The sequence below is a fragment of the Zootoca vivipara genome, chromosome 14 (genome assembly GCF_965207765.1).
Source record: "Zootoca vivipara chromosome 14, rZooViv2.hap1.1, whole genome shotgun sequence".
Classification (NCBI taxonomy): Eukaryota; Metazoa; Chordata; class Lepidosauria; order Squamata; family Lacertidae; genus Zootoca; species Zootoca vivipara.
Genome location: NC_142597.1, coordinates 19,702,323 through 19,730,237, shown reverse-complemented (window position 1 = coordinate 19,730,237; position 27,915 = coordinate 19,702,323). Strand labels below are relative to the sequence as shown.

General features: G+C 43.1%; 1 protein-coding gene across 6 annotated transcripts in view; it reads left to right on the top strand.

Annotated features, from left to right (window-relative positions):
* Positions 1–27,915, top strand: part of NCAM1 (neural cell adhesion molecule 1) — a 219,782-nt gene that overhangs the window by 150,069 nt on the left and 41,798 nt on the right. For 3 of the 6 annotated variants that reach the window (XM_060268501.2, XM_060268497.2, XM_060268500.2), the window contains exons 8-14: positions 393–535; positions 7,530–7,559; positions 11,871–12,021; positions 12,819–13,003; positions 14,072–14,168; positions 14,660–14,830; positions 16,670–16,801. In XM_060268501.2, coding sequence (XP_060124484.1) covers positions 393–535; positions 7,530–7,559; positions 11,871–12,021; positions 12,819–13,003; positions 14,072–14,168; positions 14,660–14,830; positions 16,670–16,801 — 909 coding nt within the window. The remainder of the gene's footprint in view (positions 1–392; positions 536–7,529; positions 7,560–11,870; positions 12,022–12,818; positions 13,004–14,071; positions 14,169–14,659; positions 14,831–16,669; positions 16,802–27,915) is intronic. The other 3 variants (XM_088657853.1, XM_035139360.3, XM_035139362.3) reach the window with 1 other exon arrangement.

Below are 27,915 nucleotides of genomic sequence, written 5' to 3'. Positions count from 1 at the left end.
GTGAGAGAATTTGAGCACAATCCTATGTATGCCTCCTCAGAAGGACACTTATATTGGTCTTATTCCTAGGTTGTTATTGGAGTGCAGCCAATATTTGGTTGGATTGTGGCCTTATATTACTATCTAGCATTATTGTTCTTAAGAATAATAAATTGATTATTAAGATTCATGTATACAGTTGCAAAGCCCTGATAGGTTTTGGTTCCCTTACGCCTACAACTAGTAATGGTCAGACTCTTGGCAATTCCCAATGAAATAAATGGGAATGGAATTTATTTTGATGAGCCTTGCACAGTTGTGACTCCTCAGAGGACGGTGCCCTGTGTTTTCAGACAACATAAACCAACAACCCAATAAACCTTCTTTTGTGTGCTTTTGTACCCTTTCTTTAGCAAAACCCAAAATCACCTACGTGGAGAACAAAACTGCTATGGAACTGGAAGACCAGATCACTCTGACCTGTGAAGCTTCTGGGGACCCCATCCCTTCCATCACGTGGAGGACCTCTACACGGAACATCAGTAATGAAGAGAAGGTATTGCTTCACCTTAGGTCCACTCCTCCTGCACCAGGCCAATAAAATCAAGGGAAGTAGATGGCCCAGGAGCTTCCTCTACTCCCTCTCAACGCGCAATATAATGTTGCACACTGGAACCGCTGTTCCTCTAAGCTTGGTTCACGTGCAGATAGTAATATTTAATATTTATACAATGTCCAAAGTACCTTGCATACATTATCTCAGTAACCCATGCAACAGCCCTCTAGGGTTCACCAAGATTAGATTCCCCACACTAGGGACGGGAGTGGGGATGTGGTTTGGTTTTCATTTTAATAAGGACTTACCCAACTTTGCATTTTTGAGGCAATATGTGAACCAAAACACACCTATCTTTTGAAATTCATATATTTTGCAATGCAGTTCCCCTGCCAAAAAAATGTGTATATAAGGAGAAAATATGCCTTTAAATGCATTATGCTAGAGACAATTGCTTGCAAAAATGTGTACATTAGGTAAAATTGTATCCTAACATGTATATAGTAGGAAAAATTGGCAATAAAAATTGAAGTCATGAGACTTTTTCAAACAGAATTGCACACTGATGCTGATATGTCGCGAGCTGAACTTAAAACTGGAGAAATGGGAAACTAATGAAATCCAAAATTGACAGATTTCCCCCTTCCCTTTCCCACACTGCTAATGGAGGATCCAAGGCATGTTCCCAAAGTGTCATACAAATCCCTTGTAGGATAAACAGCTGGTGACAACTAACCTGATTCCACTGTAGTAAGCCAATGGATCTCGCTGTAGCCCCTACCTCTGGGTCCCCCATGTCCAATTAGCATAGATCAGAATATCTGCCATTGACCTGGAGACTTTTGGTGTGATTGTAAGAATCCAAATGATATGATACATTACAAAAAAACAAACAAACACATGATTGATAGATTGGGACTGGGTTCAGCAGTCTCCTGTGTGCAATACATATATTGGCCTGTTGAGAGGTAGCAAAACAGGGTGACACTAGCCTCATACAATTTCATTGGCCTTGTTGTATGTTAAGGTAGGATTCATATTTATGTCAGCTTAGCAAAAACAAAAACCTGCCTTAGTAATTTGCAACCCTGCAATGGCTTCACATAAGAATGGAACTTGCCTGAGCTAAGCCATCAAGAGAGAGCCTTGAGTTAAAGGGTACATGCTAGGGACCAGGTCTAGAGCCAGGAAAGGCTTTGATTTCTAAGGCAAGGTCCTAGCACTAATAGGGAGGTTTTATAGCCCTTTGTGTCGACTACAACCAAAAACCAGCCTGGGTGGGTAGAGTCATTCTAGTATCTGGTGACCTTCCACTGTCAATGGTAACATGGAGGACCTGTGTGTTATTGATTCTAGCCCCAGGCAACAGAACCAATTATCTTATCTACTTCTCCTTGCATGGTTGCCCAGAGGCGATTTCTTAAGCACACCCAATAAAATGATTATTTATTTGCAGACCTAAATAATCAATTCCATTGCTTCCCAGGAGCTTGCTGGATCTGTAGCCTCTTGGGAGGTGCATGTTTTTGTTTCTTTCTGATTGCCAAACATGCAAGGAAAGTTGTACCCATCCTTTTGCTCTTGGATGATGGGCCGGGTATTGGTGCTGCGATTCCAGTGTGCAACAGCCATTACAGCAACTACCAAAAGCAGAAGTTGCTTGGGAGAAATTGGGGGGTGAGGGAAGGGAGAGATGCATATGTAGCCTAAAAACATTCTGTGGACCCAAATGAGCCTGTTCATTCTTTTTTCTCTTGATATCCTGCACTTTTACTTTCACGCTGCACGTAACTCCAGGCACAAAAGCCCTGGCTGCCTTTGTGCTCGCTTGTTAACTGTCGTCGACCACATATCGAAACCATTTTTTTGTTCCTGATGGCAAAAATAATTAGCAGTTTTGAAATAAAGATGATGTCTTCGGATTAGATGCGGCCAGAAGCTGCACAGGGCTGGCCGCTCGTCATAATAGTCCCATGTGAACGGCAAGTGAATAAAGGGAGAGCATTGCTCAGTTCTCATGCAGCTACAAATCCAAGCAGTGCTTATTAGTTAATTGCATTTAAGGACAAAGAAAAATGTTGAACCTTTTTCATTAGTTATGACAGTGTAGAAAAATAGGGAATTCAGAACCAAACACATACTGTACATAGAGAGCAGAATGGTTTGGAGGCATTGGACTGCTTTGTATGTCATGGTAAGCTACAGTTTGTTGAGCCATGTTTTCATTGTGAACATGCTTCTCTCCTGCCATGCAAGTTCCTATCTGACTTCTCGGTTCATTTTTGGCTTGCTGTTTCAGGTTTGGTTAAGGCAAACAAATCACAGTCCAGGTTCAAATGACACAAGAAGCCATACTATAGATTGTTTGAGCCACTTGGGAAGGCATGTTTATTAATGTGAATTATCATCTGGATTAGTTAAAAAAAATGGGAAAGTAGATTCATGTGGAAATGAGACAGAATAAGCTTATGAACGAACACATGGAAAACAGACACAAACCAGAAATAGACTGATCCGCCCATCTATAGTTCCCTATGTTCAGCTACTAATGGCAGCATTTTCTGTGTTCAAATATAGCATGAGAATTCATTGTAAATCAGCCAAACAATGCACAAAGCTGGGAGAGGTGGCTGAGTTATTTTTGCCCTTCAAGAAGCTCAGAGTAAAACTGCTAAATATTTTTGAAACGTTCACTTCTGCCGTCGAACACTCTATACTAAGGAAGTATAAAGGTTCATCTTCCTTTGGATAGTTTCTAATGTAGACCGGAATGGGCAGGGGGAGGAAAAACGTGAAGAATTTAGAGCTGCTGTTGTTGTTGTTTTTGTTGCTGCTGCTGTTGTTGTTGCTGCTGCTGCTGCTTTGTCTGGTGCGTGGGCTGGATGCCTTGCTGACGAGTTTCCTTGTTCTTTGTATATCGCCATTACATTCCAGTTAAGTTTCAGGTATTTATGCTTTGGTTTTGTCATTAGTTCAAACAAGAGATCTGTGTTATGGGAGCAGACTAAGCAAGTGTGGGGTGAAGCAAAATGGCAACAAATGGGCCTCCCAGTGCTCAATATGGTTAGCACAACATAATAAAAGGAGGAGTGGAGTTGATTTTAGCAGATCCTTCCCCAACTGGGTACCCTCCAGATGTTTGCAATTACAGATTTTATCTTCATTTCTGAGCATTCAGAATGCTGGCTGGAGTTGATGAGAGTTGGAGTCCAACAACATCTGAAGGGCACCAGTTGGGGAAGCCTAGTAGTTTAGTTCAGCAGCCAAAATTGTAATCCCCATCTTCAGCAGTGGTACATTTCTGACTAACAGATGACAGGGACTGAACAGTAAGGATGAATTATCACTTCCTTTCCTGGCTCAAGAATTTCCATGAAGCACCTCTCAGGTTCCTGTTGGCCACAGGAAGCTGAGTTAAATGGGTCTTTTGAACTGATCCCACATGGCAGCTTAGTTCTTATCACAGTAACTCAACTGTCCCAGCTAAATACCAATGCATGGTATGCATTTGTATTAATCAGCAGATGGCAGGACATAGTGCCAGTTGTCCAAACCAGTGAAGCCTGGAGTTAGTCCAGTTTCTCTTGCATGAGAATTAAACTGGACTAGATCCTTGTGAGGTTTACCAGGTTGTCAGAGGGATGATCAGATGTTTGTTATTCAAAACTGTTGATTATGCATTAGGATGCGCCTCCTGAGAATAGGCTAACTGATGAGATGACTTTGTGTTCTTTTTTTAATGTAGAACTTGCTGTGTTTTCAAGAAGCATCCTCCTCCATGAAAGTTTCTTGAACAAGCCCCATTGTGAATGAATGGGATTTGTGCAAAAGCATAGAGGTGCCCATTGACTGTGCAAACAGTAGAATCTAGTTGCAGTCAAGCCAGGGTGTTATCTAGATACGGGAACAGTGCTGTCTATGGATCAATTTTGCTGCCAGGAATGGTGCCTTTTGTGGTGGTAGGGATCTTCATGTGCAACACCATGTCTGCTATCAGTTATGCAGCTTCTCTCAGTGGAACAGAAGAAATACACAAACAGCAGTCAAAACTGATAGAGCTTAGTATGCATTGTGCAAAGCCTCCAGCTCGGTGCACAGATGCAATGTTAGAGTTACACCTGGTTTAAGGCAGTGGAGGTAGCCAAATAACCCTCTCCCCCTGACTCCCACAAAGTAGACTGCCACCCAGTGGTTCCACTCCTATCTACCTTCACCCCATGCACATAAGCTTATTTGCCTCTGTTTTGGCAACTTAGGCCGAGGACCTGGAACTCCTCAAGGAGGGTTGGCCCAGCAGCCTTTAAAAAATAAAATGAGTATTTTAACAAGTTGTATACCAACTAGTCACAGTCAGCTCTAAGCAGAGTTGCCCCAGCCTCTTGCCCTAAGTTGTCAGACCTAACTCCTATACTATATATGTGTGATTAACACCAGGCAAAAGCATTCCTCTTTAGCTAGGCCTTTGACTGATAGACACCCAATGCCCTTTTTAAATGTATTGTGGAAGGGTGGGCGGTTATTGGGTTGTCTTTGTCCTTGTTTTTATTATGTATTTTCTGTTGTTATATGTTGTGAACCACCCTGAGATCTACAGGTATAGGGCGGTATACAAATTTAATAAATAAAATTACAGTAAAAACTAAATAGATGGAAAAGACACATTGATCCCATTTTTACTATTAGCTGCCTTGCCAACACACTTGGCGAAGGGTTTATAAGGGTCCTGCTTATGGGAGAATTAGCCACAACTAAATTCTATGCCTCTGGCTCCTCCCTATCATTGTGATAGGTTTCAGCTTTGTGAGGCTGGTGTCATAGTAAAAGGAGAACCCATACACTTAGGAGTGCTGCTCTTAGACTCTTAAGACCCTTCAGCCCCAGCCAGCATGGCCAATAGCTAGAGAAATTGAGTTAGAGCCCAATCAGGTTGGTCATCCGTGCCATAAAGTAAGGACGGGAATTGGTGTACAGGGAAGAATCTTTTTTCTTCTCCAGAAAACCTCCAGTCAGTTTTCCCCACCTGACTGCCTCTTAGCTCATGATTCCTAATTCAAGTTTGTCAAGGTTAGTTGTAATACTATATAAATCATTGTCAAGACAATCAGTCATTCGTCTCTTTTTGTGCCAAATTCCCTAGCTTCAGTAGTGCCTCCACCAAAATAAATGTACTGTACTGTACATACTTTTGAACATGATCTTCAAAAGGATTAATTTTGTTAGAAATGCCTGGAGTTTTGCCCACTTCAAAGCAGCTTTAATGATGATAATGACCAATAATAATTAGCATTTATATTGTGTTTAAAATAACTAAAAGTACTTCTTACCTATTATTTTAGCATTCCTTAAAAATGCCTTGTAAGTTGGGGTCAGTATTATTTCTGCCCATGTTGCAGATGGGGTAAACTGAGTCTGAGAGTTGACTTAACTAAATCCTTATAGGGAGTTTATTGAACTTGGGGCTTATGGATTTGTAGTGCATATGTTTGTTGCAAGAAGGAAATGTCCTTACCCCTTCTGTTTTGGTTCTCCCGATTGTGTTTGGGAAGAACATCCAGTGGGGCTCAGACAAGCCAAAGTTCCTTTAGATTAATGTCACCAGTGTCAATGATTTCAGGTTGCTGCTTAGGAGGAGTCAAGGCAATATTGCTAAAGATTTGCTCCTGTGTATGATGGGTAACTAGGCTTGTTTGTAATGTAGTCCCACACGTGTACAAGCACTCGTATTTGCATGCAAGTCTCTTATGTGAGTAGCTGTCACCTGAAGTTGCAGATTACGTCCCCCCACTGTATTGAATGGGGACGTTTCTACAGAGGGAAGAATCCTCAGGGCAGCTGTGGGATCTCCTACATCTCTGTGCCAATTGTGGTGGCTGGAGCTGATGTGAGTTGTTGTCCAGAACATCTGGAGGGCACCAGGTTGGTGAAGGCTCTAAGCACTTCCTGAGTCAGAGCAGAGACATAAATTGTTGAGGCAGGGTTTGTGTGCATGCAGTATGTCAGAGACTGTGGTCATTGTTAGAGCTGGTGGCACTGACCTTGCTGGGAATGATTTGGGAAACAGGTGCCTCATTGCCCATCCTCACTCCCTGAACATGCCATTTGTGTTTGGTGTCCATTGGCCTTTGTGTCTGTTGCTGCCATCCAGACATCCGCAGTGTTCACTGCACCCGAAGCCTTGCATCTTCCTGGCCATGTGATTCTATTACCAGGTGATTATGGACTCCTTTTACTGCAGCAGATTAAAGCAGGAAAATGGGCATAGGTGGAAAATGTCCTTGGGTCTCAGGTAGAAGAGAAATTGACCTGGAGGTTTAAATTGGATTCTAACTTTTCTTGTTTTCAATAGATTTCAAATTGTGCTTCTTTTTCCTGATATGAGCATTCTTGCCTCTTTAAAGCATGCATCATAATAATATGATATGATATAACATAAAGAAAAAATATGCTTGTATGCATGCATGAGAAAGCATTTAAAATGTGTCGCTTTAATAGCTGTTCTCTGCTTGTGGACACAGAGTAATATGTTTATGCAGTGCCAGGAAAGCATTTCTGTCCATATATTTGCATTGCAAAGCTGCTGCAGTGGGGCAGGGAGGGGTGGGGATGTCGCTGGGATTGCTGCCATTGGGGGCTGCTTGTGGCAAAATGGTGTGACAGAGCCAAATGTGCAGATTAAGTTGCCTTGCTGCTGAGCAGAAGCAGAGTCTGCAAATGATAATTTAGCCCTTGATCAATCAAACTTGGGGTTGTTGTTGTTGTTGCTTTAATTACTGATTTGGAACGAATACCAGGGAATGGAGGTCCCACCTTAATCCCCCTCGCCCTTCATTGTCCCACCCACCTCACCTCCCTTCTTAAATTTGGTTTCGCATGTGCACGGAATGCAGTGTGATGCATACAACGTATTAACTGAAGCGGGGGAAGCAACAACATTTGTAAACATTTATTGCTCTTTTTTTGTGTGTGTTGTGTTTTATCTATCTGTTCTCTCCAGGCTTCATGGACCCGGCCCGAGAAACAAGAGGTATAAGATTACCAGACAAATAGCCAATCTTCTCTAGCTTTGTGTATATATGTGTATAAATATGCATTTAAATGTTGTGGATTAACAAATTTCTTGTAGCAGTAAGCAAGCCAACTAAATCTAGTATTAATAATGTAACTGCATTGGTGTTGATTATCTATATATCTACTATAATAAGTTCAAGCTATCTGCCGGTAGCTCTAGAAACCTCTTTCTGTCCTACTGCATCTTTGGATGAGCAAGCACAGTGTCTTTGGAATGGGACAAATGTCACCAAGGACCTCCACCTTGGGACTTTGGTGGGATTAAAGTGGACCTGTGATGTTCAGTAACAATGAACAATATTCTCCATTTTGGACCTAGAAGGTCCCAAATTCCCAAAGCAAAGTTCTTCAAAGCATTGTTCATCCATGACATCCATGGGCTCATAGAGTTAGGTGAGGGTGAGTTGGTAATTCCCCTCATCTCAGGATTTGTGCTCACAGCCCACTTAGCCCAGCTCAAATTCACTTGTTTGCTCATTCTCCTTCAGTTAGGCACATTCTGCTTTACTTTAAAATGTTTGCATCACATTCCATCTCTGAAGCAATGCAGTTACCTACCTCAAAGTCTATGTGTTCTCCAGAAGACGGTCTTATAGACTACATTTAGAGATGGGTAATTGGCTGACCTAGATGTTGAACTGGAGCTCCTATCTGTATTGTATGGATCACCAACTTCAGCCACAATGCAACAGAGAGGGATTGATCGTGTGCATTCATCCCACATTCATCAAGTTTGGACTTCATGCTCAATTTTGTGATTGGGAAATTGGGAGCAGGAAGGGAAGGGGATAATTTAAATAGTAACCCTACTTTAGCAGAGATGATTTTGATCAACAGGGATTGTGTACCAAGTAAATGAAACGTGTATTGCATAAATTGGATAGGGTAGACTTCTTGAAATGCGTCAGAACCGTGTACTAGTAAACATGACCCGGCTTATAGCAAAATCAGTCTGAGAAGTCTGGTGCAAGAAACTGTGGGTTCTACTGTGGTTCTCATAATTTCTTTAGAGCTGCTTAGAGTTCCAAACTCTTAAGAGCCAAAACACAACATCATGCCGGAGATCCTAGCTGAATCATCCTCTCTTCCATTTCTTCATTATGTATGCATCTATGGCAGGAGATGAGAAGGGTTATTCTTACTCTGATGGGAACTCTGTAGGATGAGCTTCTGTCATTTCTTGGTCATTTCTGTGATCTGCTTCTGAACCCAGGCAGAAGATAGATCTTCCTTTGCTGCTAGACCAATTTCTAGATGAACCACTTGCCAGGTGCTGGGTCTGTTGGAAAGAATACTGAATTAGGTGGAATCTCAGCCTGATAAGAACCTCTTTTAAGTAAGAATGCATTAGGATGATCACAGATTGTCGAGGGCTTGAGCTAGGTGTGATCCTGGAAATGCATGAGGGCATATTCAATGTCTTTCTGTTTTGCCAGAAGAATTCTTGGGGGAGCCTGATATGAATTTGAGCTGAACGGAGAGGCTTTAACCATTTCCCCAGTGCATGGTTAGCCATAGGAAGAAGAAATTTGCATGACGGCAAAGCACCATAGCCCCATGCAGTGACTTCCTTTTGGAAAATAAGATGTATTCATGCCCAATTTGGCCACAAGCCTTAAACCTTATGAGAAACGGAGTCTAGACAGATTTGCTTTTATAAAATGTGAAACATGTTGGTGGATTGCAGGGTTCCTAGTAAACAGAAAAAAGATAGTAAGAACTCAAGTCAGCCCGCCATCTTTCTACATCCATTTGTATATAATTTAATACCCTCCATGCTGCATGTGCTGTTTTACTACTGAGAGGTGGTGCTCGTAAACTCCAGTTCTCCAAGAATGTATTCACTTGCTTATTCCACAAGGTGAATCCAGCTTGTTTTTCCTCAGAGTATTTTGTGGGGGGAAATTGAGCTGGTAAAACTGCCATTGTGTATTTGTATGGGGGGTGCTATTGCTTGTAACCTTTAAAAGTCATTTAGCCCCATACTTCCTAGCATAATTCTATCTGTTAGGATACAATCTTTATTTGTTTGTCAAAAGAATTGAAGGCATAGAAAAATCTCTTTTTAGGGAGAGAGATGAAATACCTTGAAAATGCATTCCTTTCCCCAACCCAAGACCTGTTTTGTGTTTTGGGGGGGTTGGATCCAATCCAGAATTTTGTTTTCAAGGGAAGGGAGGCAGTATGTCAGAAGCAAAGAGGGTGGCAGTTGGGAGTGGGTAAAACACTGAAATGAGGGGGGAAGTGTCTGCAAAATGCAATAATTTCTTCTTCGCCATGTATGCATATGGAAAACTATTGTCAAATGAAAAATTCCAGTACATGTGCATTGGACAGAAATGTGCAGATTTTCTATATATGTGATAAATAGTCACGTGTGAAGTAACCCTGTTAGATCTGCCCCTCCTGGACACTAATATGTTTTGTTAACCAAAGTGGTTCTTTGATGTGACACCCTTTAACAATGATGGCTGATTTTCATGGGATGTAAAATTGTTCACTGCTGCAAGGGCATAGGAACATATACCCAAATTTGTATATATATATACCCAAATTCCTGGATCATCTTCCTTGTGCATCTGTTGCCATGACAACTGATGATAAAACTGGGCATTCAGTTGAGTGTGTGTTCCCTTTGTAGCTGGCTGGAGCCTAATCAGGCCACAAGTGCCACTTTTGATGTGCATATTATGGAATGTTGATTCGGCTGCAGATGAAAGAACAGGGACCAGCTGACAGCCTCTTGATGCATTTTCAACCTGAATGGAGTATATTAATAATCTCACTGCCCCAATTTGGAAGAATCACTTTTTCATTGATAGGCAGCTTTCTAGTAGACGCCACCTTTGTTTTTCTTTTGTATAAACATCTTGCTATTTCTTTGTTAATCTACAGGAATTTTTCTCTTGGGAGTAAAATTTGGGGGGGGGTTGGGGTGTGGGTTGTGTGCTTGTTTTATTTCTTTTTGTGCATTAAGGGGAATGGGTGGGGAGGGATGGGGGGAAATCCCTCTCTTTATCCAAGCTTCACCAGCCACGATGCAATAGCCGCCTTTCCCACATGTAGGGGGGGGGGGGAGAGCAACTGCATCAAAACAGTTTTGAGGACAAATATTATCAGTTCCATTATCTATGATATTTGTATTTAGCCTCCACGTTCGGGGCAGTCCACCTCTGTGAACCGATTGCAACGTCAAGCCACAGTCTTCGCCTGTTTCTTTCATGTCCTCCCCAGGGACCTCTAGCAGGCTGATGCCAGAAACAAGATTCTAGCCTAGAGAATTGGATCCAGGAAGGAGCTCCTTCAAAATGGCATCAGCCTCATTGGGAGAGGAATCTGACGTGTCACCACTGGAATTTCAAGACCTGTCTGGAGCTGCAGTTAAGCCAGGCTCAGCTGCAGCAACCAGGACAGTGTGAAAGTCTGGAAGCCAGATACATACTATGTTGCTGGCTGCATAGCACAGAGTCCAGTCCAGTTGCTCTCCAAAATGACCTCATTCCCCTGCATTGCTAATATTTTTGTCATTGCTAAGACTGAACCCAAAGCATCATGACATTTCTAGGGTTGTCTGAAAGCCAAGTTTACAGCTATTTTTTCTTGTTGGAGCGTGAGTCTGTTGGTTGCAGCTACTGTATGATGAGTGCTGCCATTTTCCAGACATTTGCCTGTGCAACACAGGAGCATTTCCATGTCTTCCCGCACTCTCCTTCAGCTCAGTGCTAGAAAGACAAGATAGTGGTATCCATCCTGCCTGTGAACAGCTGTTGGAGAAATTAATTAGAAATTAAATTGGACCAGGATGTCAGCACAGTGGGTCTATTTTGCTCCTACCTTCGTATGGCAGGAGTGCAACTTTGCACCCTGAAAACAAAGCAGTGTTGTTAAGCAGGTTTTTGTTGGCTCAGTTCAACTTCTTAGGTCAGACAGCAAGGAAAGCATCATGACCTCCGGAAAGCAGAATGCATTTGGCAGCCTCTTAGTGTCTCAGCCAGGAGTGAAGAACATGTGGTTCTCAAGATGTTTGGGGGCTATATCTCCCATCAGCCCAAGCCAACATGACCAGTGGTCAAGGATAGTGTGAGTTGGAGTCCATCAACCTTTTGAGGGCCACTGCTTCCTCCATTCCAGGTCTGAATGATGGACATAGGGTAAATGATGCCCAGCAAATCCCAGCCTGATTTCCAAGCATTCCCTGCTCTCTGAATGCACCTTCATCTGCTCATATCTTCCATATCTTCTGAACTCTTCTCTCTTTTCCTGCCAGACCCTGGATGGGCGCATTGTGGTGCGCAGCCATGCGCGGGTATCTTCTCTGACGCTGAAAGACATTCAGTACACGGATGCTGGGGAGTACATCTGCATAGCCAGCAACACCATAGGGCAAGATTCCCAAGCCATGCACCTGGAAGTCCAATGTAAGTGGGCACATTTCACCACCACTCCCACTCCCGTTGTACAGGTTCTGCCTTTTTCCACTGCCCTCTCTTCTCCCCAGGGGGCCAAACCCACAGAATGTTTATGTGTGGAGGGAAGGAGGGAAGAATTTTAGGGAGGTAGTGGTGGGCATGGCTTTCTGGGTGTAACAAGCAGGGGGTCGTGATGATGGAAGGGGCACAGTGGTGGAGTGAGAAGTTGCTGTAGCTGCATGAGAACTTCACATTCAGTATAGCTCTGAATAACACGATAGGTCACAAACAGTAAAGTGGGGCTGTTGCCTTCATTAACTCCTCTGAGTTTTAAGAAGCTTCTAGCTGGCTAACATTGGACACAGAATTCTAGGCCAGAAGGGCCTCTGCTCTTATGTTATCAGTCTTTAGCAGCAAAGGACTTCTGGCTACTTAGATCTCTTTAGGATTTCTAAACCCATCTGATTCCCCTCGACAGCCAGCAGCCAGAAAGCAACACTTGCTGGACAAAGACTCAGTTGCCTGCAGCCACCCATAGTTAGGGCCACAAAGTTTATATTATCTGCCATGCCTGCAGCCCCTTTCCAAGGCGAGGTGGCTGCACCAAATCTGTCCCAAGGCATCACAAGGAGCAGACTATTGAAGCTAGAATTGTAAACTGGTTATCTTTCCATGGTGTTGAGCAGAAGGGTAGCTGTTAGCACTTGGGAAGGTATGAGAAGGAAATGTTGCAGCACATCTAGAGAGGGGCTCTTTACTCTCTCTTGCTCATGACTTTTCCAAATACTGCTTTCTCCTTGTTTCAGATGCCCCGAAGCTACAGGGCCCTGTTGCCGTTTACACTTGGGAAGGCAACCAGGTGAACATCACGTGTGAGGTGTTTGCCTACCCAAGCGCTGTCATCTCCTGGTTCCGGGATGGGCAGCTGCTGCCAAGCTCCAACTATAGCAACATTAGGATCTACAACACTCCAACTGCCAGTTACCTGGAGGTGAGACATACAGTTCCCTGGTAAGAAGGAACCTGGGGCACATACATATTCGTGGGGATGTAGAATCTCTTCTTCATCACAGAGGGTGGGTGTTTGGTTTGACCACACCTGTTTCTCCTTAAGGGTGAAAGGAGTTCAGCATACAGCCAGTGGGTCGGGGTCTGTGGCTGCAGCTCCTCTCCCACCCAGCATGGCCCAGTGGTCAGGTTATTTCTAAGACACTTTTTAATCTACTATATTTTCCAAATTTCATCATACTTGTCCATGCAGGTCTTTAGTCCTGGTCTTCAAGCCATACATTTATATTTCAAATGCAGCAATATCAGTCTTTTGGCAACACATAGTAAGGGCACAGTGAATTGATTTATGTTGCCCTGTTGTCAAATTCCATATAGTAGGCATGTAGTTCAAAAGACTATTATCCTCTGAAAAAATTAGCTCCCCCCCCCCCCCCGCACATATTTATATAATCCACTACTTTCTCCCAAAACTTAGTAAGTTTAGGCCGTTATAAAATCATGTGCTTTAAAGAAGTATTACCCTTATTACATCTCCAACAAAATGCTGTCTTAGACAGTCCTTTTCTGTGCAAACATAGTGGAGTCCAACAAATTCTAAATATTATTTTCTGTTGTATGTCATAATTTAAGGTCCACTGACAGGTTTGTTATAGAGGTTAAAACACTCTCCTATTGTCTCGGCAATACAGGATCCTCCAATTCTATATTCTCTTCATTTCTTAACATCTGCATATCAAACTGATTTATTGATAACAAATATCTATAAAAAGTCATCACGATTTTTTATTTTAAAAGATTTAACCAATTGTTCTAGTATCAGAAAATTATCAGAAAATTAACATCAGTTGTTGGCTTCCAGTATTTAATGCTTGACAATAAGTAAGCAGGATGATATAGCTCTGGATTCTGAATACCAAATCCTCCCTCATTAATTTGTAATTGTAATTTGTAACAGTCTTTTTTTTAAAGAAATAAAAAACTCCAAATTCTTTATTCTTTTTGAGTAGGGAAGGTGCTCTAACCCTCCTGATCAATTTCCCCTTTGCAGGTGACACCAGACTCAGAAAATGATTTTGGGAACTACAACTGCACAGCAGTCAACCGGATTGGTCAGGAGTCCTCAGAGTTCATCCTTGTACAAGCAGGTGAGTCATCCAAGTGCCCCTCAGAGGTACACATGAGATCTATAAACTTTGCTCTCCCCCATTTTTTTTCTGAATGAAACTGTGCTGCCTTATAAGCTTGCTCAGTGGTTTCCTATTGACCACTCACAAATTTCTTGGTAGAGCACCCAGTTTGAAAGACCTTAGCCCCTAAACTATGGCTACTACAGTGATTCCCATGTAGAGTTTCTTCTAGGACTGCACAAAACATTTGGAGGTTCAGCCCAAACTTGGGGGTAAGAGGTGTCAGAGATGAGTAAGGCGCAAAACAGTGTTCAAGGGGTGAAACTTGCTACTATTTTCTTTTCCCAATAATGCTCAGTTCAAAGAGGCATTTTGAGTGGAGGGGGTGGGGTCACCACCACACAAAAATATACTGTGCATATACTGTAAAGTTTTTTATGTGTGCAAGTTTGCCCTGAGCCTGCCCTGTCTGGCCTCATTAGTCTGTTCCACCTCCCTCCCTGTCTCAGATACACCATCTGCACCTTCCATTGAGAGAGTGGAACCCTACTCAAGCACAGCCCAAGTGGAATTTGATGAACCTGAGGCTACCGGCGGAGTTCCCATCCTCCGGTACAAGGCAGAGTGGAGAGCGCGGGGAGAGGAAGACTGGCACTCCAGGATGTACGATGCTAAGGAAGGTAGGGTGTTGAGTACTGCCAACCAGCAGAGACTGTGATGTCTTTGTGATATATGGTTTATTTACACATATGTACAACCTGAGTTTAGATGGAGAGCATTCACATTCCAAGAGGGTCTCTTGCTTCTCCCACGGATGCAGCAGGCTTGGGTTTAAGAACAGAAAACATCAGCCATGTTCTCTTTCTCTTTGTTACAGCCTGTTCCAGTGAGCCCACATAGTATTCTTCGCCTTCCTTCTTCCTTATCACCGCTAACCTGGTGAAACTAGTCCCTTCCAGCCTACAGCATCCAAACAGAAATCCTAAACCCATTTTTTTTTGTCTCTGCCCACTGACAGACAGCTGGAGGATGGGCACAGTCTTCACCCTCCTGGTGGCTTTCTTGATGGGTCATCACTGGTCTTTGTCCCCTTAACAACCCACGTTCAGCTAGCAGTCACCAGGCTGGCCTGACATGTTAAAACAATCCAGGTGTTCAGTGTTTGTCGCAATCTAACTCGCAAACATTGATTAAGTCCAACTTTTATTTGACCCAGGAATGTAGAGTGTCTTGCACCCCACTACCTCATAGCAATACATTTGCTTGACCCATGTTTTAATCGACTTGTGCACAGATTAATTTCCCCATGCCCAAGAACTTTTAATGCTGTTCTGCAGCTGTGCCATAGGTTTCTCGCAAAAATCTTATCTTAACTGTTGCGCGAAAATTCTGAAGGGAGATTTGGCCCACTTGAAAAACTGATTTTGCAAGGGCTCATGAATAACTGTCTTCAAAATTTCCACAGATTTGCAGGCAGAGAAAGCCTTCTTTCACCTCCTCCCTTCCTTTCTATGCCCCCTCCCCCAAAAACTGTTCAGTTTTTCATTAGGAGTTTTTCCCTGTTGAACTGCATGCTTCTGGTTATTGCCTGACTGGGACCCAGGATTTCCACCTCATTTTCCGAATGACCCTGTTATGAAAAAACAAAAAACCAACCAAAAAACACCACACTCATACTTCTGTTCTGATTCTATCATGTCATAACTGCGAAAACCTGTCCGCTAAATATAAAAGGGACAAATAAAGAGGGACAAAGAAGGAGCAATGCGTCCGGAAGCACGAAGCACCCTTAGCAACCCCTCTTAACAACAGGGAAGGAGGAGGGAGCATTGAGTCCCAAAAACCTAGTGTGTCCTGCTGCTCTGAGTCCTGATAAGCACAGTGGGCAGAGCAAGGCGGATAAACTCAGAAAAAAATCAGACTAGGTGCAACCCAAAAGTGGACAAATAAACATGAGGTTTTGGGAAAGGGTTCCAGGGCAAAAATAGGAAGTGCACAGTGGACCCACTGAACATGAAAGTTGGGATTTTGCCATCAAGCGTGGATCAGCCCTTTATCTATTGACTAACCATGAAGAAACTGTTAGTTTTGGACTCTGTGGGAGCATGACACGGAGAAATAGCGGGACCACAAGAGGATCTATCTTTGATAGAGTAGAATTTCATCTCTGTGTGTTTTTGTATAGAGGAGCTTAACATCAGGTAACAACTTGAGTTTTCCAACTTCTGAATTGTGACTTTATTAAGAAGCCCTGTTCAGGGGTGAAAAATTAGCAACCTTTCCATGGGTGATCAGAGAGATCTTTGTTAGTATAAAGCTTGCATATTAATTGTATCATGAAAAAAAGCTTTTGTTGAGGTGAGGATGGCAGGTCTCCTCTCTGTCCACCATTCCTCCCATGCTCCTTTCTCTCCAGGTCCTGCACACCCAAGGAAATAGTGTTGTTGATTGTGCAATGAACCGTTTTCTGTTATAGATTAAAACGTTCCTCTGCTTGTTTCATCTCTTTTCTGGAATAGCCAACACGGAGGGTGTGTTCACTGTGATGGGCTTGAAGCCAGAAACAAGGTATGCCATCCGTCTGACTGCCATCAATGGCAAAGGCGCAGGCGAAATCAGTTCTCCCTCCGAGTTCAAGACACAGCCAGTTCGTAAGTAACCCCCTGCTTTTCTGTTCTTCCTTGCTTTTTGCAAACGTCCTTCATTTTCTCTCCCTGCCTCTTTGCAGCCTCCCTTCCATGCATGGATGGCTCCTGTTCCTCTTGCAGGTCTCATTCTGATCTTTCCCAAAACATTTGTCCAGATTTCTCTGATTTCACCAGGTTGTAACATCGACCCACTTCTGTTATTTTCTGTCTTCCAATGGTCTTTTCTGTTTTTGTTTTTCCTCCCACCAAGCTGCGAGCCCAGCGACTGGTTATGGAAATAAGGGGTTTGATTGTTTGGGGGTGGTGGTATGGCTTTTCTTTTCTTTTTTAACTAGCCCTCACTCCTTTATTGTAACTTGGCACATGTCATAACAATCTTGTGGGTAAGCGACAGAGAAATGATCCAGCTTTTTTCTGGCACAGCTGGTAGAAAGGTGGGGAAAGGGTAGAAAGGTGATTTTTTAATATCCGAACTTCCTCTGTTATGAAGCGTTGGTTGAGTTTTGAGCCAAACTGACAATCCTTTTACTTTGCCTGGGCCAACAAGTTGCCGTCATCACCCACCCACACATGCCTCAATCCATTTCAGTGGACAAACAAATGCCCCAATGAGAAGCCAGCAAACAGGGCTAGAAGGATAGCAGTAGCCTGCTTCTGTTGTCCATTGGCAGCTGCTACCGAGAGGCACACTGTCTCCAACCCTGGTGTTAGCATCATGGCTAGTAACCGTTAAAAGACTTATCAACTTTCTTGGATTTGTCTTAATTCCATTTTGAAGCCAACCAATAGAGCAGGCATCACTGCTGCTTGTGGCAGCATGATCTGTAAATTAACCCTGTGCTCTATGAACAACTGTATCTTTTGGCCTGTCTTGACTCTTATTATATACTCTGCCTCATTGAATTGTCAGAGACGGAGAAATTTTGCTGGAACACCTTAAAACTTCCATCTAACTGGAAGAAGAGTTAAGCGCAAGAATCAGGATGCCACAGAGCTGTGTACGTGCTTGGGAGCATGCATGTTCTGCTGTGGCTCCTACTTTACAATTCCACATCATTTGTGCACCATATGCTTTGTAGGATGTGGGCAGGATTCAGAGTGAACAAGCGAGAGCTAACTGCAAGTTATTGCTGTGGATTTTGGCACTCCTCTATGTGAGGATGGACCTGTACGTCTGTCATACTGAGTTGTCACGTTTTCCAGTTCCTTCCTTCTTTGGAGGGGCAAGTGGAGGAAGCTGAGCTGTTTTCAGACTTGTAATAAAAATTAAACCATGATTAAATGTAACATGACATGGAGCAAAATGGGATATATATATATATATATATATATATATATATATATATATACACATACATACATACATACACACACACACATATACATACATACATACACATACATGGTTGCCCCAGATCTAAGCCCTTTTCTGCTCCCAGTTTCACTCAAGCCTCTACGTAGCCAGCTTGCTCATGTTTGGATGGGCTTCCTCATATCCCTTTCCCAATTTTCTCCAACCAATGTTCTTCGCGTGTGCCTGGAAATGATCAGCAACAAACCCACACCTCCTTTCCTATGCCTGTTCAGCTCAGTGCTCCTCCTGCTACGTCCAGGGCCTTGCAGCAAAGACCAGAGGTTACAGCGACTCTCCCACTCCGCCAGTTGCTCCCTCTCTACCTTGGAAGCTAGTTGTGCTCCTTGTCCCCACAAACTATCTAGTGCACAGATAAATGAGCACAATTACCCTCTTGTGCTTCTGTAGCTGCCCAGTTTTTACTCTTCTCTGGTAATCTTAACCTGCCTCCCTGGAAAATGTGACCCTAATGCAAGGAACACTCGCTTGTTTTAAATTTCCAGTGCCTTGTTCTATCGCCTCCTTTATTTTCATCTCTGTTACATCTTTTCTTTTTTTGGGGTCTGTGTCTGTCTTTTCTTTTCATCTGTGTTCCAACCATGGGGAAACCGCAGGCACTCCACCGCCACGTAAGTGCTTCTGAATTCCTTCTCCTGGAGTGCTCTTACCCTAACATTGGATGTAGATCTAGCCCTTTTTAACTTAGCATTTCTCTCTTCTCTTCTTTTCTTTTCTAGTTTTTTTTTAACCTTCCTTCTTGTGCTTAGAAATAAAGTAGCATATAAAACTCTTGCATCTCCTAATAACACTGATGCTAGAGTAGCTGTTGTATTTTTCCAGTTAACCACTGCCGTTTGTAGAAGTTGGTCAAGAGGTTGATGCCTCCTTCTTTCCCGTCTCCAAAGCATGCAGTGTTGTTCGTATCTGCATGTATGCCTAGTTCACTTGCGATGTTGTTGTTTCACACACACACACCTGGGGTAGGCAATGTTGACGTTTCCAGGCTGTCTCCAATGGTTTGCTTGCTCTGATACCAGGTGACAAACTCACTTGTAGGAGGTCAATATTCCAAAGGAAAAGCTTTTTAAAAAATCCTTAGCCTACACAGTACAGTTAGGGGGTGACGGATCTTGCACTTTACCAGCCTCTGTTTTATCATTAAAGGGGCTTTAGAGTCCAGAAGAAGGAGAAAGAAGAGCAGAAGTAGTTCATGAGCAAACAGGGAAGGTGGGCAGAGGCAGACTCTCCTTAATTTTTCCTTTCATGTTAGTTTAGATTTGTGGAAGCGAAAATTGGAAAAGACCAAACAGCCCTGGCTTGGATTCTGATCAGTCCAAAATATCTAGAGGGCACCAAATCGCGCCAAGCTGCCCTAAAATGAAACTGTACTGTTGCTGTCACTCCTCTGTTAGGTTTAGTGCCAAAATAATTCACCCTCTCCCCCATCAAAATCCGAAGAAACAGAAACTCCCATACATTGGGGCCAGTTCACTTTCCCAAACGGACCAGCCAGAATTGGGCAACATCCTTTTTCCATTGTGTGTTCAGTACATTGCCCTTATATATATGGAAGTTCCATTTAGCTTTCATGGATAATAGCCACATATTGTACCTCTGGTGGCGGCCAATCTTATGTGGCTGGTTTATGGACATCCAATTCATGTGGGGTTCAAGCTGTATCCCTCCCAAGGGTGATCAGATAAATAACTGAGGGTTAAAGGGGGGGGGGGAGTGTTAAAGGCACTTTGCTCTCAGGCTGGTGGTGAGCAATAAAGTTGCTGTCCAGTGCAGCCATGTCCGAAAATAATGGATCGATAGCAACTCCCTTGCAGCTGACTGAGCATTGCGAAGAAGTTACAACCAATAATTGGAAGTCAGGATTAGCACAAGAGCTGGGACTGGAGGGCAGTATTTCATGGAGGCTCCGGGGCATTTGTGCAAGTTGTGATGTCAAGGGGTGCGGTTGTGAGAAAATGAGAGTGTTTTGTGGCTGGCTCACAGAATCACAAGGCTGCAATTGCAACCATTTTGGCTTCAATATTAATTACACACACACACACACACACACCTACCTGGGCTTAAAAGGGGAGGGGGGAAGCTTGCTGTCAAAACAATTCCAGGTGGAAACTGTGAAGCAGTCTGCTTCATTACAGAGCTGCTGATTGCATTTGAGAAAGAGCATAAGGAATGGTGGAGAGATGATGGCATGGACATTTTTTTTTTACTAAATTGTGATTGAGCTGATAACCTTTTGGATTTAATTGCAGGAATGTTATTTCTTAAATGTTGCTGAGGATTTTATTAAGATAGAGTGAGAAAGAAAATACGTTCCATCACTGCAAGGTCCCCAGATAGCAACACGCTACATCAGTGTGAATGATGAACTGTTCCACTCCAGGACTGGAGAACCCTTTTGTCTGCTTGGGCCATACCCACAGAAGTTGTGCCTCACGGGCCAGATTTGACAGGAGGAGGGGCTGCCCCACCTGCCAAAATCACTTGCGCACACTTTTAAGCCTTTGAGATTGGGGACTTAAAGGGAGAGGGAGGAGTTTGCAAAAGGCTTTGTGCGTTTCCTTCTTCCCTCTTTAAGTCCCCTATCTTGGACCGACCTTTATTCCCATTTGAGCATCCAGAGGCTCAAACAGGGGTGCAGGAGCTATCTTAACCTTTTTGAAGTAGCACACATGCACAAGCTGCTTCAAAGGGTGCTTCTGCACTGGGCTTTAATCTCTGTTTAGCTGATGAATGGCGGTTAAATCATTCTGCCTGGGAACTGGATCACCCAACCAATTAAACCCTGCCCTACGCATCAGCTGACGTAATCAGTAACTTCAGTTGATGGGCAGGTGGGTGGGGTTTGTAGGAAATAGCCTTGTGGGCCAAATTGGATCCCTTGGTGGGATAATATTGGCCTGTGAGCCAGATGTTACCCATGCCCACTCTTTCAAAAATTAAATGGGGAGGGGGGTGGGACTTGTGGTAGGTTTAGGAGCACCTTGAGATGCACCCCTTTTGCATATATTAGCACACCTTACACCCGTCCTGTGAGACTGGCATTGCCACTGCATACTACTGGCAGGCAATGTGCATTTGCCAATGACAACTTTGCTGAGTCAGATGAGCCTTGTATCAGGAGCCTTCCAATTCAGTCTCATAACCACTCTGCTCACCCATTTCTCCCCTGTCGGGAAGTCCAGCTGTAACAAAAACCCACACAAGAGTTTCTCACAGTTCTTGCTCTTCAGCTTGCCTGGTGCTCCTCTGTTTGTCAGAGGAAAGAGCAACCCTGGAATGAGACAAAGCTCTGCAATGGGAAAATCTACACAATCAGGTAGTTCTGATATTATAGAGGTGACTGATTTCCATGGAATGAGAGCCTCTTTTTTTGACCACCCCACAGCTCTCTTCAGTTCTATAAATGTTCTCAATAAGTGAGGCATTAAAAAGTACTTTATGGGTTTCTTGACCTGCAGTGATGTTATGCAGTGAAATGAGCAGGTGTTGTGTTTGGAAGAGAGTATTGGGGAATGGCCAAAATGGACAACACACACACACACACACACACACACACACACACACACACGTAAAAAAGAATATTGAGGGCAAAACCCTCAGGAAACCACCCACTCCATACAAAACACAGAGGCAACTGAGTATACTTTATGGGCACAAAATACTGACCTGACTGTTAGGGTGGGGCAGCAGGGAGATGAAATGGAGTTACTGGAAATCCAAAATGGAGCTTTCCTCTCTACACCACAGCATTTTGTTGCAGACATACACACCCTAAATTTCTGTAGACTTGCAGCAGTCTTTGCATGTTTGTTTTCTGAAGGCTTCATACTACAGCCAAATTTGGGTTGGCCTAAGGAGTTCCCTCCAACCTCTGGAATGGAGCTGATGTAACTCCTGCTTTTCCGAAGGGGAAGACAAGGAAATCCCACCTCTGAAGAGTGCAAAACTATTGGAATATTCAATCAACATTTTTCCAATATTCTGTTTATTTATTACATTTTCTTTTCTTTTCATGGAGTTCAGGACCTTGTTCAAGTCTGCCCCAACTTTCCTTTCCCATTTTATCCTCACAGCTATCAGCTGAGGGAACTCTAGACATACTTCTGAACTATGCAATTAAAGTAATGTCTAGTTTGACCCTGAGATAGGTTTGTCTAAAGGAGAGGAACTGCCCCAAGATCACCCAGGGAACTTCTGGGATCTCCTCAGCCCAATCCTTTAACCACTATGGTTCTCTTTATTTTATAAATCCTTGGTGTAAATGTTCTTCAGCCCTTGCCTTTTTGTCATCAGGTGCTCTCCCCCCCTTCCCCGCCTTTTTATTTCCCTTCATAATTTATCTTCACACCAGGCTTCACCTTTACATGTCCGATCTATCCTTCGTGTTTCCATAGCAACCCAGCATCCTACTGAATCTGAAAACACAGAGCCAGCCCGTGAGTAGCAGAAAGGCTTTCCTCCCCTCTTTCCCTTCTCTCGCCCACACCCCATCAGACACGTTTACAAAACAGTATGGTGTGTGATAGAGTGCACGGCCAGGAGCTATTAACATGCCACGCCCCACTATGTGATGGGCACACTACAGCATGAATGGATGTGAGTAAGAAAAGACGTGGCGCCCTCATTCCTGCACAGTTGCAGAGTGGAGATACTCTTCTGGTGTTTTGCCATCTATGTTTTTAACATTGTCTGGAATTAACGCCTATTTCATCTGAATATTTAGCCTGGCTTCCCCTTTAACTCCCTCTTTATAAACATCCTGTTGATCTTGCTCCCTCGTTTTAGAGGTGAAAAACTAGATTAGGCTTAATTAAAACGGAGCAGGTTCAATTTGAGAAGCCTTCAAAAAGGAAATAAAATGCCCAACAAGATCTGATGCTTCCCGAGCCCCTGAAGCCTACAGCTGTGATCTTGTGTGTGATTATCCAAAAATTCTCTCTCTATTTGATGACATGGAACCCTCGATTAAAAACTATCCCAGTCTACTGGCAGGTCCCAGTGAAAGAGCATCGAGTATTGACATTGGATCTAGCCTGGCTATTATCTATTCTTTATTAATATAGGATAACTTCTTAATAGTTGCTTGGAAATAGCAAGTTCTTTTCTTGGAATTTGCCCTTCTCAGATCCTATTAAGCCTCAATACGCATCATGAGCAATATATGAAAATGGCCACTGAAGGAGATTCAAATTAAATTCCAGTTTCTTGCTGGAAGTTGCATTCCATGGTTTGTAAATTAGCATTCCTCAGAGGGAGTTGCGGGGAAACTTGAGGACGTGGCATGAAATGTGGTTCCTCTAAATTATTTAAACATCTACGTCAAATACATCCTATGGACTCAAAGGGATGAAGTGGTTGCATTTGATAAGATAAAATGTACACCTGTTAAAAACCTCTGCCTTGTGACATCTTTGAGGTGAGCATGACTAACTGCATAATAATTCTGAGCTTGATTTGGGTTCCAGTTAACACAGAATTTGCCGCTCGGTGTCTTTGCAGTTTGCTTACAGTTTATCTACGTGTTCCAAAATTAGAATGTCTAAAAACGGCACAGTTTGTTTTTTTCATGGCTTGAAGAGGGGGTGGGGCATATTTGATGTCACCAGAGTTTTACGTCATGGTGTCATATTACTGTGTGGAATATCTTGCCATCTCCCACAGAACAGAGGTAGTAATAGTCTACTCTTCCAGTGAACCATGCATAGAACCCCACTTGCCCCACTGCCTTCAAAGCAGGTGGGGCTTCATATTGTAAAGAAGCCTTGGCCTTCTATAGAGTTTTTTTGCTTTGTATTTTTCCCAGCACAGCTTAAATACTTGAGTCTTGTGAATATAGGTTTGTCCTCCCCAGTGGGAAGCAGGGGAAGTTCCAGTTCTGCATCTGTAAGGAGGTGGTCTTTACATATTAGGAAAGAAGAGGTGGGAGGGAGGCCGCTTGGCATGTCACACCAATCTTTAAAATGCACTGATTTGGGGTTTGGATCAGGACAAGTCTGCCTATTCACAAATGAGCACCATCTTAAAGCTTTTCTGAACTAAAATTGACATACCTTTTTAAAAACTATTTCAGTATGTAGTCACAGGGATACAGAACCTGTTGCTCAGACATCATTGAACTCCAGGTTCCAACATTCTTGACCAGCAGCCATGCTGGCTGGACTGATGTGAGCAGGAGTCCATCAATATCTGGAGGGCCATATGTCCCCCAACCCTGGTTTAAGATCTGTTGATTTCATTTCCCCTCAGGTTCTGATTTTTCTAGTCTTAAGTACCACTTTGGTTGGTTGGTTGGTTGGTTGGTTGGTTGGTTAATTAGTTATAAATCCCAATGAAAATTCACCAGCATTTTAGTGCATATTCCTACCAATATACATATTTTTGCAAGCAATTTCTTCTCATATGCATTTCTGCGCATTATTTTCACCAGCATACACATTTTTATGTGCACTTTCCCCTTGACACATTTTGGGATTGATAACTGCACCCCAAAAATCAGAGAAGGGTAAATTTTGCAGGATAGCTACATTTCTGTTTGCATATAGTTTGGGGTGTGTGTGTGTGAATTGGGTACAGGTATCCATTAAATGTACATGAAACTGAGTTACTCCCTCATTACTACTCTGATATATTTCATTAGGCACCACTGGACAAACATGTATTCACAAGACTTCATTTTCTTACTGCCCTCATTTCAAAAGGGACTTAGGACAATTTTCAACTTCAGAATTTTTTTTAGGCACTTTTTGCCATTCCTGTCCCAACAAAATGGTGTTGGACTAAAGACAAAGACGATATTCTTCCAGGAATGATTTCTTTATTTGGAGTGGAGTGGAGAGGGGAAATAAGTCCTCAAACTCAAGGCTTTCCACACCTCTGCTTGACCTGCTAATGTTTACTGCTGAATCAGAACAAATGTAAATAAAAATTAAAAAATCCTTCCAGTAGCACCTTAGAGACCAACCAAGTTTGTCATAGGTATGAGCTTTCGTGTGCATGCACACTTCTTCAGATACCAGTGGTAGACCTGTTGATGACTGTTGATGACTGTTAACGACTGCAATTGGTCCTGCAGGAAAAAGCAAAGGCTGAGGTGCTAAAGAAAGATTGATCATGTATAATGAGATAAGAATCCTATGTCTCTGTTCATACCAGGTGTCTCCATGGTTTTAAGCACACATGGTTCGTGCATGCACACGAAAGCTCATACCTATGACAAACTTGGTTGGTCTCTAAGGTGCTACCGGAAGGATTTTTTATTTTTATTTTGACTGCATCAGACCAACACGGCTACCTACCTATAACTAGTAAAATGTAAATAAGTTTTTCTGCCCAATGACGCTTGTTCCAATTCAGTGATAAACAGCAGGTTTTCCTGGTGAAAGTGGTGGGACAAACAAAAAACTGCTTGGACTCATGCCTGGAAAGCACAGAGCAAGCAGACCCCCAGACCCAGGCTTTCTAGGGACAGGAGGAAGTGCGGAAGAGCCCTTAATCTTTGTTCAGTCAGTGATCTTATCTCTTCACGTTTACCACTGTGTGAGCCCAAAGGTATGAAAAAGGGTATTTAGATCCACAAATAAACTTTAAAAAAAGTTAATGGAATCTATTAGTAACTGCTTGCATGCTTGTTGAACAAATTTTGGGGGGGAAAGTTACCACCAACAGTTAAAGAATGGTTAACAAAAACGTGGAAGGGTAACCACCATGTATAGACTTCTGGAATTGATTAGAGTAAAAGAAGCCAGAGAAGAAAGAAAAATACCTGCTTATTGAATTTTTGTAGTATAAATTTAACTTAATTATGGAGTAATACAATAGTTTTTTATGTGGTGAAATATTAAGTGTCATATATATTTATTATATGTAGGTATCTGCAATTTATGTCATTATTGTGATAATAAATTGCAGATTTAACAAAGTTTGGGCAGGAAGGAAAGAATGCAGATCCCTAAAAGGAAGGGGGGGGAGGAAATTGATTCATTTATTGCTGGGGCATTGTAATGGATGAATGAAGTGCTTGTGTTTACCAGTATAAAGCACCTTTTTACCTTATAAAGCCACTGCAGAGGTTCTGTGCTTGAGTGGCTGAGGTATAAAGAATTTAAAAATAAAACAATAATTTAGTAAACTTCTTTTGTTAAAGGGTGTCTCATCTCAACTGTCACCCTATATGCTGGCCGGTTGAAACTTGAGAATTATATCAGCAAGCTCCCTACTGGCTCCCCAGATCGCCTGATCTGCCTGGGTTAAAATCTCAACATTCTTGACATTATCAGGCTGGGATTGTGGAACGGTCTTTCCATGCTGGTGTCATGTGTTGATGGTAGTCCATTCCCATCACCAGTCTAGCCACAGCATTCTGCACCAGCTGAGCCTTCCTGTCTAGACCAAGGGGCAGCCCCAAATAGAGGGCATTGCAGTAATCCAGTCCTGACATTACCAGTGCATGGACTACTGTGGTCAGCTTGTCCTTATCCAAACCACCTGTGCCTCAAGTTGAAGAGGGTTTCAGGAGTCAATCCAAACTACGTACCTGCTCCTTCAAAGAAAGTTGAGTGCTATTCAGGGCAAGCAGCTTGTTCATCTTCCAGATCAAGGAATGATCAACCCACAAAGCCTCTGTCCTCCTAGGATTCTGGTGAGGTTCATTGGTCCACATCCAGACATTGGATCACTGAAGGTAGCTTGCCCCAGAACTCCCAATGACCATTCAAGATGGCTTGTTATAGATGTTGAGTAGCACTAATAGCGCCCTGCAGGATCCCATAACATACTTGCCATGAGCCTGAAGATCCCTGGTTGTGATCTCGTAATGATCCCTGGTTGTGATCCTGCAAGTAAGAATGGAATTACTGTAGCACAGTGTCCCCGGTGCCCATCCCACAGAGCCAGTCCAGCCAGATACCATGGTCAATGATATTGAAAACCACAGAGAAGTCTCTGTCCTGGTAAAGGTCATCCAGCAGAGTGGCCTGAACCCATATAGAAATTCCCATTTGACCTCCGTCTGAGATGTAATCAAAGCACATTGGATACTCGCCATTCTGCTGAGTGCAATTTTCAATACTAGCCCAAGATATTTTGGCACCTCAGATTTAAAACTCTGGTGTCTAAAGCCTGAGGAGTTGAAGCCCCTTGAAATATAAGGATCCCATGAGCTGCTAGCTGAAGGGGCCACCCCTTGCAGTAGAAGCAGCCTTGACCAGTTCAAAAAGTATTGCTAGATGAAAGAGAGAGAGAAAGAAAGGAAAGGGTGAGGGCCTTTTTCAAGGTAATCCTTGTGGGCCTTCTACAATTTGCTTGAACTTGTGTGACTTTTTTTTCCCTTTAGCAGTTCATTGCTCTGTCCCAGCTTCTGCCAACCTAGCAGTTCGAAAGAATACCAGTGCAAGTAGATAAATAGGTACTGCTGCAGCGGGAAGGTAAACAGCGTTTCCCTGCGCTCTGGCACTCGTCACGGTCCTCCATGTGCCAGAAGCGGTTTAGTCATGCTGGCCACATGACCTGGAGAGCTGTCTGTGGACAAACATCGGCTCTCTTGGCCTGAGAGCGAGATGAGCACCACAACCCCATAGTCACCTTTGACTGGACTTAACCATCCAGGGGTCCTTTGCCTTTGCCTTTTTACCTTTACTATTTCACAGAGAACAAAAAGCAAAGAAGTGATGGATTATAGATAATACCAAATCTCTATGAAGGCACACGGCTTCTCATCTTGAGTAGCATTGTGTAATGCCCTGTTGAG